The sequence below is a fragment of the Saccostrea echinata genome, unplaced genomic scaffold (genome assembly GCF_033153115.1).
Source record: "Saccostrea echinata isolate AGI-Se365-2 ecotype Australia unplaced genomic scaffold, CSIRO_AGI_Sech_v1 ptg000054l, whole genome shotgun sequence".
NCBI lineage: Eukaryota > Metazoa > Mollusca > Bivalvia > Ostreida > Ostreidae > Saccostrea > Saccostrea echinata.
Window position 1 is genome coordinate 62,939,347 of NW_026889803.1, and position 17,230 is coordinate 62,956,576.

Here is a 17,230-nt window from a genome sequence, read left to right on the forward strand (position 1 = left end):
AATATTTATCACATAAAATAAAATAATGATTTTATAATGAAATAATGATTTTATGAGAACGTTTGTATGAATTGGGCGCGGATCCAAATACTATGTGCATATAATGGTACTTCACGTGTTATTCGTCACTTCTCATTGGCCTTTTTTCAAAATATATATTTTTCGTTTGACCAACAAATACTTGTGATTTGTCTGAAAATATCACAGATTTCCACTGTCCTTATAACATCTAGACGCCATAACTGCTTGTACGAAACTGGACGCGGATCCAAATACTTTGTGCAAATTGGTGCTTTACGTGTTATTCACCACTTCTCAATGGCATTATTCTAAGTACATATATATATATTTCGTTTGACCAACATATACTTGTGCTGTCTGAAAATAGCACAAATTTCAACTGTCCAATTTTTCGTTCTTAACACGTTCGATATTGTCAAAGTTTGTACAACAGCATATTCAAGAAGTGGTGTAAATCAAAAACTCCAAGGAACTTTTAGAAAAATTGAAATCACAAAATTTTACTAAAATCAATAACATAAAAATTTATGACTTGTCAACACTTTATACAACCATTCCCGACGATAAATTGAAGTCCAGGCTTTTTGACATTATAGACAGCTGATTTTTCAATAAAAATGGAACTCGTAAATATACGTTCCCTGTCATTGGTCATTTGCAAAATTATTTTGTTAAAAAGCATTCTGACTGTACAAACAAGTATTCTGAAGTTGATATTACAAAAATGTTTGAGTTTCTGATTGACAATATCTATGTTGTTTTTAGAGACCAGGTCTTCCAACAATCTGTTGGAATTTCGAAGGGTACCAATAACGCCCCATTATTAGCAGACATATTTTTGTATTCATATGAAGCAGAATTTATTCAGAAACTTCTACATGAGAAGAAGAAAACACCTGCTGTGGCCTTCAACTCGACATTTCGATATATCGACGTACTGTTAATTAACAACAGTTACCTCCATTCATATGTCAACTCGCTATATCCCAGTGAGCTTGACATAAAAGATACCAAAGAGTCTGACACATCTGTTTCATATTTAAATATTTAATGGTAACCAAACAAGAAAGCTTTATGATAACGTGATGACTCCAACTTTTCAATCGTCAACTTCCGTTACTTATGTACAATATACCCTCATCACCTGCACATGGGATTTATGTCTCTCAGCTGATTCAATGCACAAGAGCATGCTCTACGTATGAATAATTTCTAAAACAAGGCAAGCTATTGACAAACAAGTTGATGAAATAAGGATATCAACAGTCTTTTTTGAAGTCATCATTTCGCAAGTTTTATGGTCGATATAATGACCCTGTCAGCACATACAACCTATCATTGAGCCAAATGCTGACATTTTTCATACTAACTGTTAGGCCCTTATTTGCACACTGAACTATCTACGGATTTTTCCGTTTTTTTCCCCCCCGATCATGACAAGGAGCACATGGTGGGTGTGACTGGTCAGCACGGGATGCTCAATCTTCCATGGAACCTGATCTCACCTCTTAAATTTGAGGTCTGTGTTTGCTCTGCTCCAAATTGGTATTGTTTTATTGGACTTTCGAGATTGAATAATGTTCGTTATCTTCATATTTCATTTACACAAAACATGATATCTAATTTAGCCTTTACTAAACAGTTCCAATAGATGTATTAATTAGAATATTAAGTCCGCCGTCATCCTGTATTATATGAAAGAATTCTCCACATGCTCCTGTGCTAAAAATAGTGCCAAGTGACTTTTAATACAAATGGGGAGTAACTCTAAAACTTTGAGCATGATCAATGCCAACAAATTTCCAAATGACTTTTGATAAGAAAAAAGTGACCAAAAAACAACGGGTCGGGACACTCTGAGAGGGGCAGACGGGGCTCAAAAGCTTCTTTGAGATATCGCCCGGACACAAAAGTGTTACACATAGACAGAATGTTTGAATTCACAACCTTGACCTTTGATCTTTTCACCTCAAAATCAATAGGGATCTTCCTTAGGCCATAGGGAGTTGTGGTATAAATTTATAAAATTTCATTGCAAGAGCTCAAAGGCTTCTGGAGATATCACACAGAAATGAAAGTGTTGCAGACAGACAGAAATACAGACAGACTGATGGACAGACAGACCCAAATTAATATCCTCCACTTTCAGTGAAAGCAGGGACAGAAAGAATTCATACAAAATTGTGTGTAGGATAACTTCCTGTAACAAACCCGGTGTGGCAATTTCCTGTGTTTATGTTTGCATCTATTTCCTTCCAAAATACAACAAACACTGATAAAAGCAGAATAGATTTCTTTGTCTCTTTTCAGACAAATATCCCCATTGTTGACCCTACACTCATAGTCTTTCTCTACTCAGTTTGAGACATGAATTAATATTATTTTATCTCATCACATGACAGTTATAATAGTCTCATAATACTCTGGATTCCACATCCTGTCCTTGTTAAGATCATAGCAGACAACAGTACAGTATGTATACTGTATACACTTCGGGTCCTGTGTTATCTGATTACACTAAATATTCTGACTCAATCCTCCACAGTCAGAACAAGTCCCTCTGTGTCAATACTGCAGTCATACACCTCCTTCCCCTCTGTACCCTGTAAAAAGAAAAAATTAAATAATAAGAACCCACGGGCCTTGAGAGTCATCTGAGTATCAAGAGTTTCTCTTCATTTGACCAACTCAGCCCCAACAGGGACTGGAACTCTAGCTTCAGGAGACAGGAATTTCATTATAATCATATAATTTAATTGTTTGCTTAATGTCCAAATCAATGGAAAATAAGTTCACATCTTTGAATTATTGAGCTCTATTACATAGTAAACCCATGTCATTCCCTCTTACAATGGCCTCTCTTAATCTTTGAAGAACATTTAATGTACAAAAATAAGGTGTCATAACCATGCACTTGCTTTATCTGCTAAATGCCCAGGAACAGAGAAGAAAATTTTCAAAAAATTAATGCAATTTTACTATAATCAATAGAACCCTTCCCTAACTCTTTAACCTCTTAGTCTAATACCCGGAAGCCATGAAATTCACAATTTTAAAAGAGGCACCCATGCTCATCATAACTATTTACTTGGTTTCTTTGCTTAAGACCCAGTAGCAGAGAAGAACCCTTGACCATGGGGTCACAAATTTCAAAATCTTGAAAGAGGCATTCTTGATCTTCATAACCATGCACTTTGTTTATCTGCTAAAGACCTAAGAGCAGAGAAGAAGATTTTCACAGAATTAATGCATTTTCACTATATAGTCATAAGAGTTCTGCCCTAACACCAGAACCCCTGACCCAGGGGCCATGAAATTCAGTTTTGGAAGAGGCACCCTTGCTCTTCATAACTATGTATATTGTTTGTTTGCTTAATACACAGGAGCAGAGAAGATTTTCAAAGAAATAATGTACTTTCAGTATAAAAACAACAGAGTCCCCTTCATGCAGAACCACTCACCCTGAGGCCCAAAATTTCATAATTTTGGAAGAGGCACCCTTGATCATTATAACCATGCCCAAAGTTTATCTGCTTTATATACGGAGGGGGGGGGGGGGTTTAAAGAATTTATGCAATTTTACTAAATTATCATTAGAGCCCCATTCTAACTCCAGAACCCCTGACCCTGGGGCTACAAATTTCCAAATTTTTGTAGAGGATTCAATGCATATTACAATCATACAAAGAGCTGGACTGCTTGATGCTCAGAAGTAATGTAAAAGAAGAAAGATTTTTAAAGATAGCACTAATTTTGATGGTTTTAATCCCACCACTAAGGCCCCAGGAGGGCAGGGACCATGAAATTCAAAATTTTTGTTTCCCTTCACCAGAGCTTCTGTATGCCAAAATTGGTTGAAATTGGTTAAGCTGTTCCAGAGAAGAAGCTGAAAATGTTTGAATGTTAACGCATGACTCATGATGGACTACACATGACAATGGACAAACACAGATAGTAATAGGTCACCCGAGTGACTCAGGTGACCTCATAAAACTAGCCTTTTTGAAAGTGTTTCACAGAAATTTTTATTTTAAGATACAATGGCAAAATCATTTGTCAAAATCCAAAACCAATATAAAAAAAATTAAATATCTTAAGTAATCTACTTGTGTACAGTAAAACACCCTTATAGTGAACACGGTTATAATGAATTTACGCTTATAGTGAAACAAATTTTCATTCCCCTTGGTTTTCAAACATTCAAAATACTACTTCTCCTACAGTTTTGGTCTAGTTTTAATATAACTTTCTACATAAGTAGACTACATGTACATTAAGATAAAAAAATCTTTATATCAGTTTTTGATTTCAGTGAATGGTGTTGCCAATGTTCATAATAAAGAATTTGTAAAATTTTGTCAAAATGCTTTGATTTCCATAAGCCTTGGTAGAGTAAAACATGCTTATCGCGAAGTGCCAGGGATGGACAATTTTGCATTGTTATAAACATAATTCGTTATATCCATTAAGTGTTGAATTCACAGATTAAGTAACAAAGTAGACAGAGTAAATATTTATATTGTGAGTTATTTCCCCTAAACAATAGTAATTAGAGACTGAGGTAATTTGCCTCTCAGGTCTGTTAATGTAATGACACCTAGACAAAATACCTCCACTGTTCCGAGGATGTCCAGCAATAAGTGTTTGTGGTTCATGTCTTTCGTTAACACATAAAGAAAGCCTCCTCCTCCTGCTCCTGCCATACACATGCCGTAAGCAAAAGGTCGGGCTGCTGCCATCAGCTTAGCAATGGTGGGTGTCTCACATCCAGGGGCTAAAATTTTCTTCATTGACCAATACTTGTCAAGACAGGATCCCACTTTTTGTAGATCACCTGTCAATATCAATCAATGTGTTATGTGCTAACAGTCAGTGACCTTTTACTTATACCGGTAATTTAAGGATACTGTTTCATTGTAAGATTGATATGTGACCCTGAGCCAAGATGATGACACATTTTTATGTCATACGCAACAATTCAATCAAGGGTTCCAGTGTAATGGTGCAGACACAATTTCAAAAACTTATATTTCAGTGACCTTGAACTTTAGAACTAAGATCTTGAGTCAAATCCATTTCAAACCTGCTGATCTTCAGTAATAACATACTCAATATCTAATACAGGAATATTCAAATTGATGATTCTAGAGTTATGGCCTAGCTGTGATTTCAAAACATCTTTATCAAGTGTCCTTGACCTTTGAAATATGACCTTGATTCAAAATAATGACTAATCTTTTAAGTCATTGGCAAGAAATCACTCAACTTTGAACCTTTTCCAGTCAAGGATTGAGAGTAATAGCCCTAAAACACCATTTCTGAATCAATATCTCAATGACCTCAGTGACCCTGAGCTTGACAGACCCTCTGGTCATGCACAACAGCATGTTAAGTTTGAACTCATTTCTATCAAAGGTTCAAGAGTTTGAAAAAAAACAGTTACTAACTAGCCCTGGTTATGTGACCTTTTTCTCCCATTATACAAACAAGAACTTGTTCATTTTACCATTTGTTTATGTTCACTTTGAAACATGAAGCATAATGCAAGTGAGTTAAGGCTTGGTATAGGCAAGCAAATGAGCTAATAAAAACGCATGAGGTATATCTTTTATACAGAGAAAGTTTAAATTCATTTTCTCATACACACTTAGTACCCATGACATGTTATAGCCAGTATACACTATGACATTAAAATTACTGCACAAATCCTTTTCGCATTTGATAAGAATTTGAGGAAACTTCACCTGACAGTGAATTTTTACCCTGTTTCATCTCAAAGCTTTACAAATTGTTACTAAATAATTTGAATTTATCATCAATCCTTGGAATATTCTGCTTCTAATTACACCTTGCTTCTGTAAAATTAAATAGATTATGCCCTTGCACCGAAACTATTTTGTTGATGTTCCTTATAACCTGATGAAGTAGAGAACAATGACATCATAATATGACGACATAATGTGTGATGGCTATCACATGTCGTGGCTACCAAGTATGGATTAGAATAATAACAAGTTTTTAACTTTCCCTGTATAATAGGTATAAGCCTTATGTGTTTTTATTTGTTCAGTTGCATAAAAACACCTTTACCTAGCTTTAACTCACTTGCATAAAGTGGCCAATCAGAATCATCCTAGGTGTAAGCAGCCAATTAGATTCACTCTAGGTGTTTCATATCATGTCAAGAACATGAAAAAAAAGAACAACAGGGAGTGATGAAACATACTTGATAATTAATGGGAGATACAATAATTATCAGTATCCAATGATGAGATGCTTTTATTTTTAGCCAAAGTAATACTGTAATACCATCAATAAATGCATGGGCACAATCCTGTGCTAACACCACTAAGGCATTCTCTGTTTCTACTATGTTTGGATTTCTAGCATACCAGTTCCTCACTACCTCCTGTAAAACATAAAAAAATCAAAGTGAAAGACATAGTAAAATCATAGCAAAAAACAGAGTAAAATTTGTACTGGCATTATTTACTTAGATAAAAATTAATACAACTGAATAGATAATTATGAAGAAGGTAATAGAAGTTTATATTTGTAAAAAATGCATGAAATATCAGCTGGCATCAAATCAGAATTAAAGAGGTACTTTGTCAAAGACAACATTGTATTAGGTAAACTAGTCCCTCACTAACTCACAGGTTAAGACAACATTGTATTTGGAAAACTAGTCCCTCCCTTAACTTACAGGTTAAGACAACATTGTATTAGGTAAACTAGTCCCTCACTTAACTCACAGGTTAAGACAATATTATATTAGGTAAACTAGTCCCTCACTTAACTCACAGGTTAAGACAACATTATATTAGGTAAACTAGTCCCTCACTTAACTCACAGGTTAAGACAACATTGTATTAGGTAAACTAGTCCCTCTCATAACTTACAGGTTATGACAACATTGTATTAGGTAAACTAGTCCCTCACTTAACTCACAGGTTAAGACAACATTATATCAGGTAAACTAGTCCCTACTTAACTCACAGGTTAAGACAACATTGTATTAGGTAAACTAGTCCCTCACTGAATTCACAGGATTATACAACATTGTATTAAGTAAACTAGTCCCTCACTTAACTTACAGGTTAAGACAACATTGTATTAGGTAAACTAGTCCCTCACTTAACTCACAGGTTAAGACAACATTGTATTAGGTAAACTAGTCCCTCTCATAACTTACAGGTTATGACAACATTGTATTAGGTAAACTAGTCCCTCACTTAACTCACAGGTTAAGACAACATTATATCAGGTAAACTAGTCCCTACTTAACTCACAGGATAAGACAACATTGTATTAGGTAAACTAGTCCCTCACTTAACTCACAGGTTACGACAACATTGTATTAGGTAACTAGTCCCTCACTTAACTTACAGGTTAAGACAACATTGTATAAGTTAAACTAGTCCCTCACTTAACTCACAGGTTAAGACAACATTATATTTGGTAAACTAGTCCCTCACTTAACTTACAAGTTAAGACAACATTATATTAGGTAAACTAGTCCCTCTCTTAACTTACAGGTTAAGACAACATTGTATTTGGAAAACTAGTCCCTCACCTAACTCACAGATTAAGACAACATTGTATTTGGTAATCTAGTCCCTCACCTAACTCACAGGTTAAGACAACATTGTATTTGGTAAACTAGTCCCTCCCTTAACTTACAGGTTATGACAATATTGTATTAGGTAAACTAGTCCCTCACTGAATTCACAGGATAAGACAACATTGTATTAGGTAAACTAGTCCCTCTCTTTACTTACTGGTTAAGACAACATTATATTAGGTAAACTAGTCCCTCACTTAACTCACAGGTTAAAACAACATTATATTAGGTAAACTAGTCCCTCACCTAACTCACAGGTTAAAACAACATTGTATTAGGTACACTAGTCCCTCACTTAACTCACAGGTTAAGCACAGAGGTGAATCAACATCAGGCTTATTTTGAAAAACTTTGAATAATGTATGTCTTAGTACCCCTGTAGACAATAAGTATAGACAATGGATCCTTGTACATTTTTGCTTCATAGTATGATTGGACTTGTCAGTGATTGTATTGTTGGTGAACCTATATATAGACATAGTGTGATTGGACTTGTCAGTGATTGTACTGTTGGTCTACCTATATATAGGCATAGAATGATTGGACTTGTCAGTGATTGTATTGTTGGTGAACCTATATATAGGCATAGAATGATTGGACTTGTCAGTGATTGTATTGTTGGTGTACCTATATATAGACATAGTATGATTGGACTTGTCAGTGATTGTATTGTTGGTGTACCTATATATAGACATAGTATGATTGGACTTGTCAGTGATTGTATTGATGGTGAACCTGTATATAGACATAGTATGATTGGATGTGTCAGTGATTGCACTGTTGGTGTACCTATATATAAACATAGTATGATTGGATGTGTCAGTGATTGCACTGTTGGTGAACCTATATATAGACATAGAATGATTGGACTTGTCAGTGATTGTATTGTTGGTGTATCTATATATAGACATAGTATGATTGGATGTGTCAGTGATTGCACTGTTGGTGTACCTATATATAAACATAGTATGATTGGATTTGTCAGTGATTGTACTGTTGGTGAACCTATATTTAGGCATAGAATGATTGGACTTGTCAGTGATTGTATTGTTGGTGAACCTATATATATAGGCATAGAATGATTGGACTTGTCAGTGATTGTACTGTTGGTGTACCTATATATAAACATAGTATGGTTGGACTTGTCAGTGATTGTAGTATTGGTGTACCTACATATAGACATAGTGTGATTGGACTTGTCAGTGATTGTATTGTTGGTGTACCTATATATAGACATAGTATGATTGGACTTGTCAGTGATTGTACTGTTGGTGTACCTATATATAGACATAGTATGATTGGACTTGTCAGTGATTGTACTGTTGGTGAACCTATATATAGACACAGTATGATTGGACTTGTCAGTGATTGTACTGTTGGGGAACCTATATATAGACACAGTATGATTGGACTTGTCAGTGATTGTACTGTTGGTGAATCTATATATAGACATAGTATGATTGGATTTGTCAGTGATTGTACTGTTGGTGAACCTATATTTAGGCATAGAATGATTGGACTTGTCAGTGATTGTATTGTTGGTGAACCTATATATATAGGCATAGAATGATTGGACTTGTCAGTGATTGTACTGTTGGTGTACCTATATATAAACATAGTATGGTTGGACTTGTCAGTGATTGTAGTATTGGTGTACCTACATATAGACAAAGTGTGATTGGACTTGTCAGTGATTGTATTGTTGGTGTACCTATATATAGACATAGTATGATTGGACTTGTCAGTGATTGTACTGTTGGTGTACCTATATATAGACATAGTATGATTGGACTTGTCAGTGATTGTACTGTTGGTGAACCTATATATAGACACAGTATGATTGGACTTGTCAGTGATTGTACTGTTGGGGAACCTATATATAGACACAGTATGATTGGACTTGTCAGTGATTGTACTGTTGGTGAATCTATATATAGACATAGTATGATTGGATTTGTCAGTGATTGTACTGTTGGTGAACCTATATTTAGGCATAGAATGATTGGACTTGTCAGTGATTGTATTGTTGGTGAACCTATATATATAGGCATAGAATGATTGGACTTGTCAGTGATTGTACTGTTGGTGTACCTATATATAAACATAGTATGGTTGGACTTGTCAGTGATTGTAGTATTGGTGTACCTACATATAGACATAGTGTGATTGGACTTGTCAGTGATTGTATTGTTGGTGTACCTATATATAGACATAGTATGATTGGACTTGTCAGTGATTGTACTGTTGGTGTACCTATATATAGACACAGTATGATTGGACTTGTCAGTGATTGTACTGTTGGTGAACCTATATATAGACATAGTATGATTGGACTTGTCAGTGATTGTATTGTTGGTGAACCTATATATAGACATAGAATGATTGGATTTGTCAGTGATTGTAATGTTGGTGTATCTATATATAGACATAGAATGATTGGACTTGTCAGTGATTGTACTGTTGGTGTACCTATATATAGACATAGTATGATTGATTTGTCAGTGATTGCATGGTTGAACAAGAGATCATTTACATGTAATATGCCTGTTACACACTCTTGTTCCACTATCTGATCTTCTGGAAGTTATAAAGAAGTTCATTACCAAACATCTCCTGTTTTCTTAAAAACACATGAAAAATCATATAGAACAGAACATAAATGTCAACAGACAAGATTAAATCACTTTTATAAAACAGCTGTTATTTTTACAGTCAGCAAAATTTTATGCACTCATTGTAACAAATAATGTAATTGCTAAATATTTCATTCTACCTGTTCTTCTTTTTATTTCAGTAAAAATGCAATTTTGCATTCCTTTTTTTAAATAAACCATTCTGGGTTGCCAAGAGACCACATTTATATATGACATAGTTTCTGTAACTCTGCAAAGCTGTAATTTTGTAATTTGAATAAAGATGCATTTGCACTCACCATGTAAAATAATGCCATTTTTTATTGTATAAAAACCTTTTAAAGGAACTTATGAGTTAAGATTTTGAACTCAAGTATAGGATAATGTTACAAGAGAGTGTGGCATATAACCTGGGATCTGCAGCCCAAATCAGACACTTCCATCAATGTTTTGGGTATCACCTTTAACTATACTGAATAGTCAGATTTAAATGAGGACTTGCTATGGCAGACACAATATTATATAAGAAGCTATTAGAGTTTGTTTTTTACATGATAAATTATATTCTAATGTCTAGATACTCTGAAAAACATAATTAATTTAAATGTTAAACAACAGAACAATATCCCCTGGAAACAAGCTGATTCCTGATCAAAATCATACCCCCTGGTGTGGCTAATTAAGTAGCTAAAAACAGTTTAATATATACATGTACTAGTCTTATAATTAATCAGACATGTTATAAATGAGGTTTCTGATATGATTGGCAGTGCATTTAGTTAAAATTTATTATATATATATACATGCAGACAATTTTACAGCAAACAGCTAAAAGCAATTATCTGCTTATAAAGAAGTATATTTAGTAACCCCAAAGTGGAAACTCAAGAAATATCCACTAGATCCAACAGATGATACTATACATTTATTGCATGATTGTGAGGGAAATATGAAGAATTATTCAGCCAAGAAAAATTATATTCCCGAGGGCTTTGCCGTCGTTTCCTTTCATGCAATAAATTGTTTATTATACCGAACAAGGAAAGCCTTAAAAAATAAACACAAAATTTCAAATTTGGCACCACTCTAAACAATTCACTTTCAGTTTTAACGTAATATTACTGAAACACTTTACTGAAGTTCCTTAGACACTTCTCATTCTGATTTGTTTGTTTGTTTCTTTAAGTATTTCTATTAAAAAGAGGACCAACAATTTCGTCAATTGCTTTAGAGATGAAACATTCAGCACTTGCGACATCTGCTGCTCTTGGGAGTTTTCATTTAAAGAACAATATTATCCCGGGAAAATGCACGAGGTGTCTGAAGAGGTTAAATATGATGAAAAGCATGATGATGACAGGGAAATATGAAGTTTTATGGCCCTGTCACATGACAATCTAGAACCAATCAGATAATGCATTGTATAAAATAATTATAATGAGGTATAATAAATAGATGATATTCAATGCTTTCTGGTTGAATATGGCATTTATTTCACAAATGGGACAGGACTTTTTCCTGAACTTTGATATATCTCAAACACAGATATCTTGAATATCATGGATATGCTGAAATGATTTGAAAGCCCCAAGCCCTTTCTCTTTAAGTATTTTACCCTCAATATCTTGAACCCTCAGAAATTTCAAAGTATTTTCTTGACCCCATCGAGTTTGAGATAACGAGGTTTGACTGTATGAATGAGAGTTTAGTCTTATCTGTAGAAGATTGCAAGCCAGTGGGGTCTTTCTAGTATACATAGGTAGGAGTATACTCTTACCTGTAGAAGATTACGAGCCAATCGAGTCTTTCCAGTGTAGATCAATAGGAGTCTCTCATTCACAGCTTGTATGACCTCTGGAGACACCTTCAGGTCTACTGCTTCTACAGCGATAGGAAGTTTGGCCTCTGACAGTCCTATTTTAATTCCCCCCATGAGACCCCCAACCTGGTCCTGCCAACCACCACCTGTAGTTAACAACTGTTCCAAGTACAGCACCTGACAAAAGTGTGTAAATAAAATAGAAAAATACATTATCATTCTATTAAACGCAGATTCATTTAGAGATCTTAATTCATGCAAATGATAGATTTAAAAATACTGTACACCAAGTTTTATTTTGTGTGAGAAATATGAAACTTTGCATGTTTCATGTTTCTGTGAAGTTTTTTTAAAAAGAAATATAGTACTAAATGACACAATTTTATGGCAGACTCAATACATGAAATTTTTTTTATCAAAATATTTCACTGAAAACTTTGGCTCTGAAATAATGATAAGTGCTTGCATTTGATGTGGGATTTTAATAGATTATTGAATCTCAAATATTACAAATGTTAATACATTTAACAACTTACAGCATGAATCAGCCCTTTCTTGTCACAAGTTTTTCCTGAAGCTCTCAAAATAGCTGCCATTACAGCTCCTGCTAAAATGCTGCTGGTCCCCATACCTAACAAAGAAGAAATATTGTAACATTTTGTGCTGATCCCCATATCTAACAAAGCAGACATATTGAATAATTTGTGCTTGTCCCCTTAATATACCTAAAAAAGCACTTGTATTATAATTTTTTTGCTGGACCCCATACCTATCAAAGCAGACATATTGTAATAATTTGAGCTTGTCCCCATTGTAACTCTTTGGGTTGGTTCTTATACCTATCAAAGCAGACATATTTCTAATACTTTGTGCTAGTCCCCATAACTAACAAAGCAGACAAATTCTAAATTTTTGTATGTCTATAGCCTTGTAAAGATGTTTTGATATGCTGCCAATGAGAAATTCTGTTAACTTTTCAATATGTTGAAATGGAAAAAATCATCTTTGCAACTGGTAAAAAGACTGTGTAAAAATGTATTACAAAATAAAATTGCATTCATTACAAAGTTTGGAAAAGTATATGTCTAGGAGTCTTGAAGCTATATATTATCTGTTACTGTTGAATATAAAAAAAACAAGACAGTAAAAAAACATGCGTTAATAAGTTTAAATTTGTTCTCTGAAGTTGAAAATGAGTTGATTTCAAAATTCTCTGTCATAAAGAGGTAGTGGGTGCTTACCACCCCCACACACCCCCCACCCCCCTTCAATTCCCAAATTTCTGTCAACTTACAATTTTAAGTACTGATGAGTAATCTTTATAATGCTAGATAAGGACCCTCTCCACATAACTAAAACTTAATTATGCTCTGCAGACATCCAAAGCTATGTTGATCAAGAAAACTATAACCAATATTTGCAGTTTCTGTGCTTAGTATCGACATTAACCCTTGTCACCATGATGAGTAGTAACTCTGGACCTTGTATGTAGTCCAGTAAGAAAAAATCCATTTGATTAGAAAAACTTTACCTCAGAAGAGTATAAAACTATTTCAAATCATTACAAAATAAACTTGAAAGAATTTAAAATCATCCTCATATTACATGTAATTTGACCTGACCTATTGAATTTCTTTTGAACCGAGGTCAAGCTTATGATAAGAATGTTGAATAAGAAAGGTTATTTTTCTACCAAATATGAAAGCCATGCTTCAAAAACTTAAATTGTAAAAAAAAAAAAGAAAAAAAGAAAAAAAAAAAGCAAAAATTAACTTTTACCAAATAAAAAAATTGACTTTGATTTGAGGTCAGTCTGATGTATGTGGTTGCTGAAACTGAAAAGCAATTAAATCAGAGCACTACCTACACAATATAGGAACTTAAATAAAACATGCTTCATTAACATAAAAGAAAAATTAAAAAAAATCATATTTTTATTTTACACTTGGTAATCAAGGTATCTGTAATGAAAGTGAAGTCCTCAAAAAAATGTTTGGTTTTTCCTGTCTGCAGAATACAGTGCCAGGAACTATTTTTGTTTCAGTGTTAAATTAAAAGTTTAATCTTGAAAGTTGAACTTCTCTATGAATAAGTTTAATATAATAAAGTTTAAACTTTTAATGCAACTAGAGCCATCAATGCAGATTTTCTTTAATCCTTTGCTTGCTGATTTAATGCTTGTAATGCTCATTATCCTGATGGTACCACTGCTGGTTAAAAAGTCAATATTAATGCTGCCAGAAGTAGAATAACGCTAGCAAAAGTCAATACTGTAAACCAAGTACAGTGTATTTATACCTGTGCAATAAACCTCTGTGAGATTCACAATCAACCTATGCTCACCAACATTTATCGTCACTAATGGTTGTTCATCAGAAATGGTGTATAATACTTGGTTTACAGTAATTGAGTTTCAGCACTAGAGTTTTCAGCATTAAAAATGTGTTATATAATGACTTGGTAATCATATTTTATTATATGAATACTGTAAAAATTCTTAATTTGGTGATAATCATATTTTGGTGCCTTTTTCACTTCTTCTAATCCTCTGATTTATATGATTAAAACTAATACATGTCATGGAAAAAACTCTTGTCACTTATTCATTCTTGCACTAATAAGTTGAAGAGGTCTGAATTGCACTGAATTTTGAGTGCGCTAATTTAATTCAGTTTACAGTATTTTGAAATAAGTAATTTTCTTTGTCTCTTTTCCTATTTTGACTGAAAAAAAGTTGGTGCTTTTGTGATGCTAATAGGCCAATGCTGATTTAAAGTATGCCAATGCTAGCCATACTAGTTCAATCTGGATTTTTTTTTTTTTTTGCTTGCTGACAATGCTAATGCTGATCCTAACTTATTTGATGCTGAAAGCTGATGCTTATTTTGCTTCTGCTGATGTTTGCAATATTTCGACAATGAGTACAAGAGTCAATCTTTTTTTGTTTTTAGCAAGTACCTGGTAACCTAGTAATGGGTAGGTATCTTGAATACCACAGATTTGGAAGTCCCAACCTCTCATTCTTTAAGTATTTTACCCTGAATATCTCGATTCCTCGGATATCTCAAAGTTTTTTTCTTGGTCCCATTGAGTTCAAGATAATAAGGTTTGACTGTAATTACTGAATTTTGAAAGATTTGACAAATCTACATGATACAAGAAAATAATTCTGTTTATGAAAATAATTGAGTTCATTGTAACTTAACAATGAAATAATCCATCATACCTGATCCCTGAGGCAACACTGACCAACTGTGGATTTCAAACCCTCCTCCATATCCCTCCATTAATTGCTCCTTTAGGGACCTGGAGGAAGTTAAACTCACAATGTCTGCACAGATAAACGACGCTTTAAGCAACGCTCCTAGAAATAAAGCAAATGGGGCAAGGAATAAGAAAATACTATCTAAAAAAACTTTGGAAACAAGGATTACAAGTTATTCAGAATAATTTGAAATTCCCTGGCAATATAGAATTGTTAGAATTATTTGGTCAAGGATAGTTTGGTATAGGGAATTCTTGTCATGTGGGAGTAATTAATTTCATTAGCTAATATCAGTTTGTTTGCATAAATGTTTTGCTTTGATTAAAGTCTTTTCAAAATTCGAGACTTGCAATTTTCCATGTTTTCTTTGATTTTTTAGGCAATTGGCTATGTTCACTGTTGATGTGATGGACCAATCTGTTCAGTACACAGATTGACCTAAAATGTTTTAATTAAGAAATGAATTTAATTTTTGAAGATTCATGAGGACATGAACTACGACACTTCACGCCGGCATATTTCATGAAGCGCGTTAGCGCTTCATGATAAATATGCCAGTTTGAAGCGTTGTAGTTCATGTACCTCATGAATTTTCAAAAATTAATTCATTTCTTATATTTACATTATTTTTCTGATGAGTTTCCACAAGTTACGCCATTCAACTGTCATTTTTGAAGTAAAACAGTTTGCACTATAGTTTTGACATCACGTATGGTATTATGACGTAACAATGGAGATATTCATGCTCATCTTATAGTAGTTCATGAGAAAATGAACAATCTTCTAATTTGCAAAGAATCTTAAGGAACTAGAAATATGTCCATAGGACATGAATGCCCCGCCGAGGGTATATTAGTAATGCAACATTTTAACACAAATTGAGAAAAGTGAGGTCAAGGTCAAAGGAAAGATCAAGGTCAAAAAATATTGATGCAGTTGAATAGCTTACATCAGTATGTATCAGCATATGAAGTTTGATAAAACTATTATGAATAGTATCTTTAAAACTGAGCTAAACACTAATTTAAGAAAAGTGAGGTCAAGGTCAAAGGAAAGGTCAATGTCAAAAAATATTGATGCAGTTGAATAGCTCTCACAAGTATTTATCAGCATATGAAGTTTGACACTAATTTAAGAAAAGTGAGGTCAAGGTCAAAGGAAAGGTCAAGGTCAAAAAATGTTGATGCAGTTGAATAGCTCTCATCAGTATGTATCAGCATATGAAGTTTGATTACACCATCTTGAATGGCATCTTTAAAACTGAGCTAAACACTAATTTAAGAAAAGTGAGGTCAAGGTCAAAGGAAAGGTCAAGGTCAAAAAATGTTGATGCAGTTGCATAGCTCTCATCAATATCTATCAGCATATGAAGTTTGATAAAAATATCTTGGATAGTTTCTTTGAACAGAGCTAAACGCAAAGTGTGACGGAAGGACAGACGGAAGGATGGAAGACGGACATGACAAATACTATATGCCCCGGCCATATTCATGGCGGGGCATAAAAAAACTTGGAAATGTAAATATTATCAAATAAGGTGTTAAATGTACTAAAGAATTTTTCTATACATTTACTATATGCATTAATCATACAATAATATGTTATATTATACTTTCATGTAAATTAGTTGAATCTGATTCATCGAAAAACATTTGTTGAAAAACACTACTACCCGCTGAATAATGAAGCCACGCCCTTCAGCGTAGCAACAGTCAACATTGCTTGACGATGGGTGTTATTCAAAAAATTATTGACAGCACAGAATTTATGCATGCAAGGTTCACTGTAATATGTATTTTTATAAAACATTCAGTATAATATAATAAATATTGCATGTAGTTGAGTGTAACATTGAAAATTTTCACCCC

The 17,230-nt window shown here is 33.8% G+C and overlaps 1 protein-coding gene across 1 annotated transcript in view; it reads right to left on the bottom strand.

Annotated features, from left to right (window-relative positions):
- Positions 1-2,294: 2,294 nt before the first annotated feature.
- Positions 2,295-17,230, bottom strand: part of LOC133172180 (L-fucose kinase-like) — a 71,719-nt gene continuing 56,783 nt past the window's right edge. Inside the window, exons 22-27 of the mRNA XM_061307018.1 lie at positions 15,324-15,461; positions 12,634-12,728; positions 12,056-12,274; positions 6,331-6,430; positions 4,632-4,855; positions 2,295-2,624 (exon numbers count right to left, since the gene is read on the bottom strand). Coding sequence (XP_061163002.1) covers positions 2,553-2,624; positions 4,632-4,855; positions 6,331-6,430; positions 12,056-12,274; positions 12,634-12,728; positions 15,324-15,461 — 848 coding nt within the window. The 3' untranslated portion in view covers positions 2,295-2,552. The remainder of the gene's footprint in view (positions 2,625-4,631; positions 4,856-6,330; positions 6,431-12,055; positions 12,275-12,633; positions 12,729-15,323; positions 15,462-17,230) is intronic.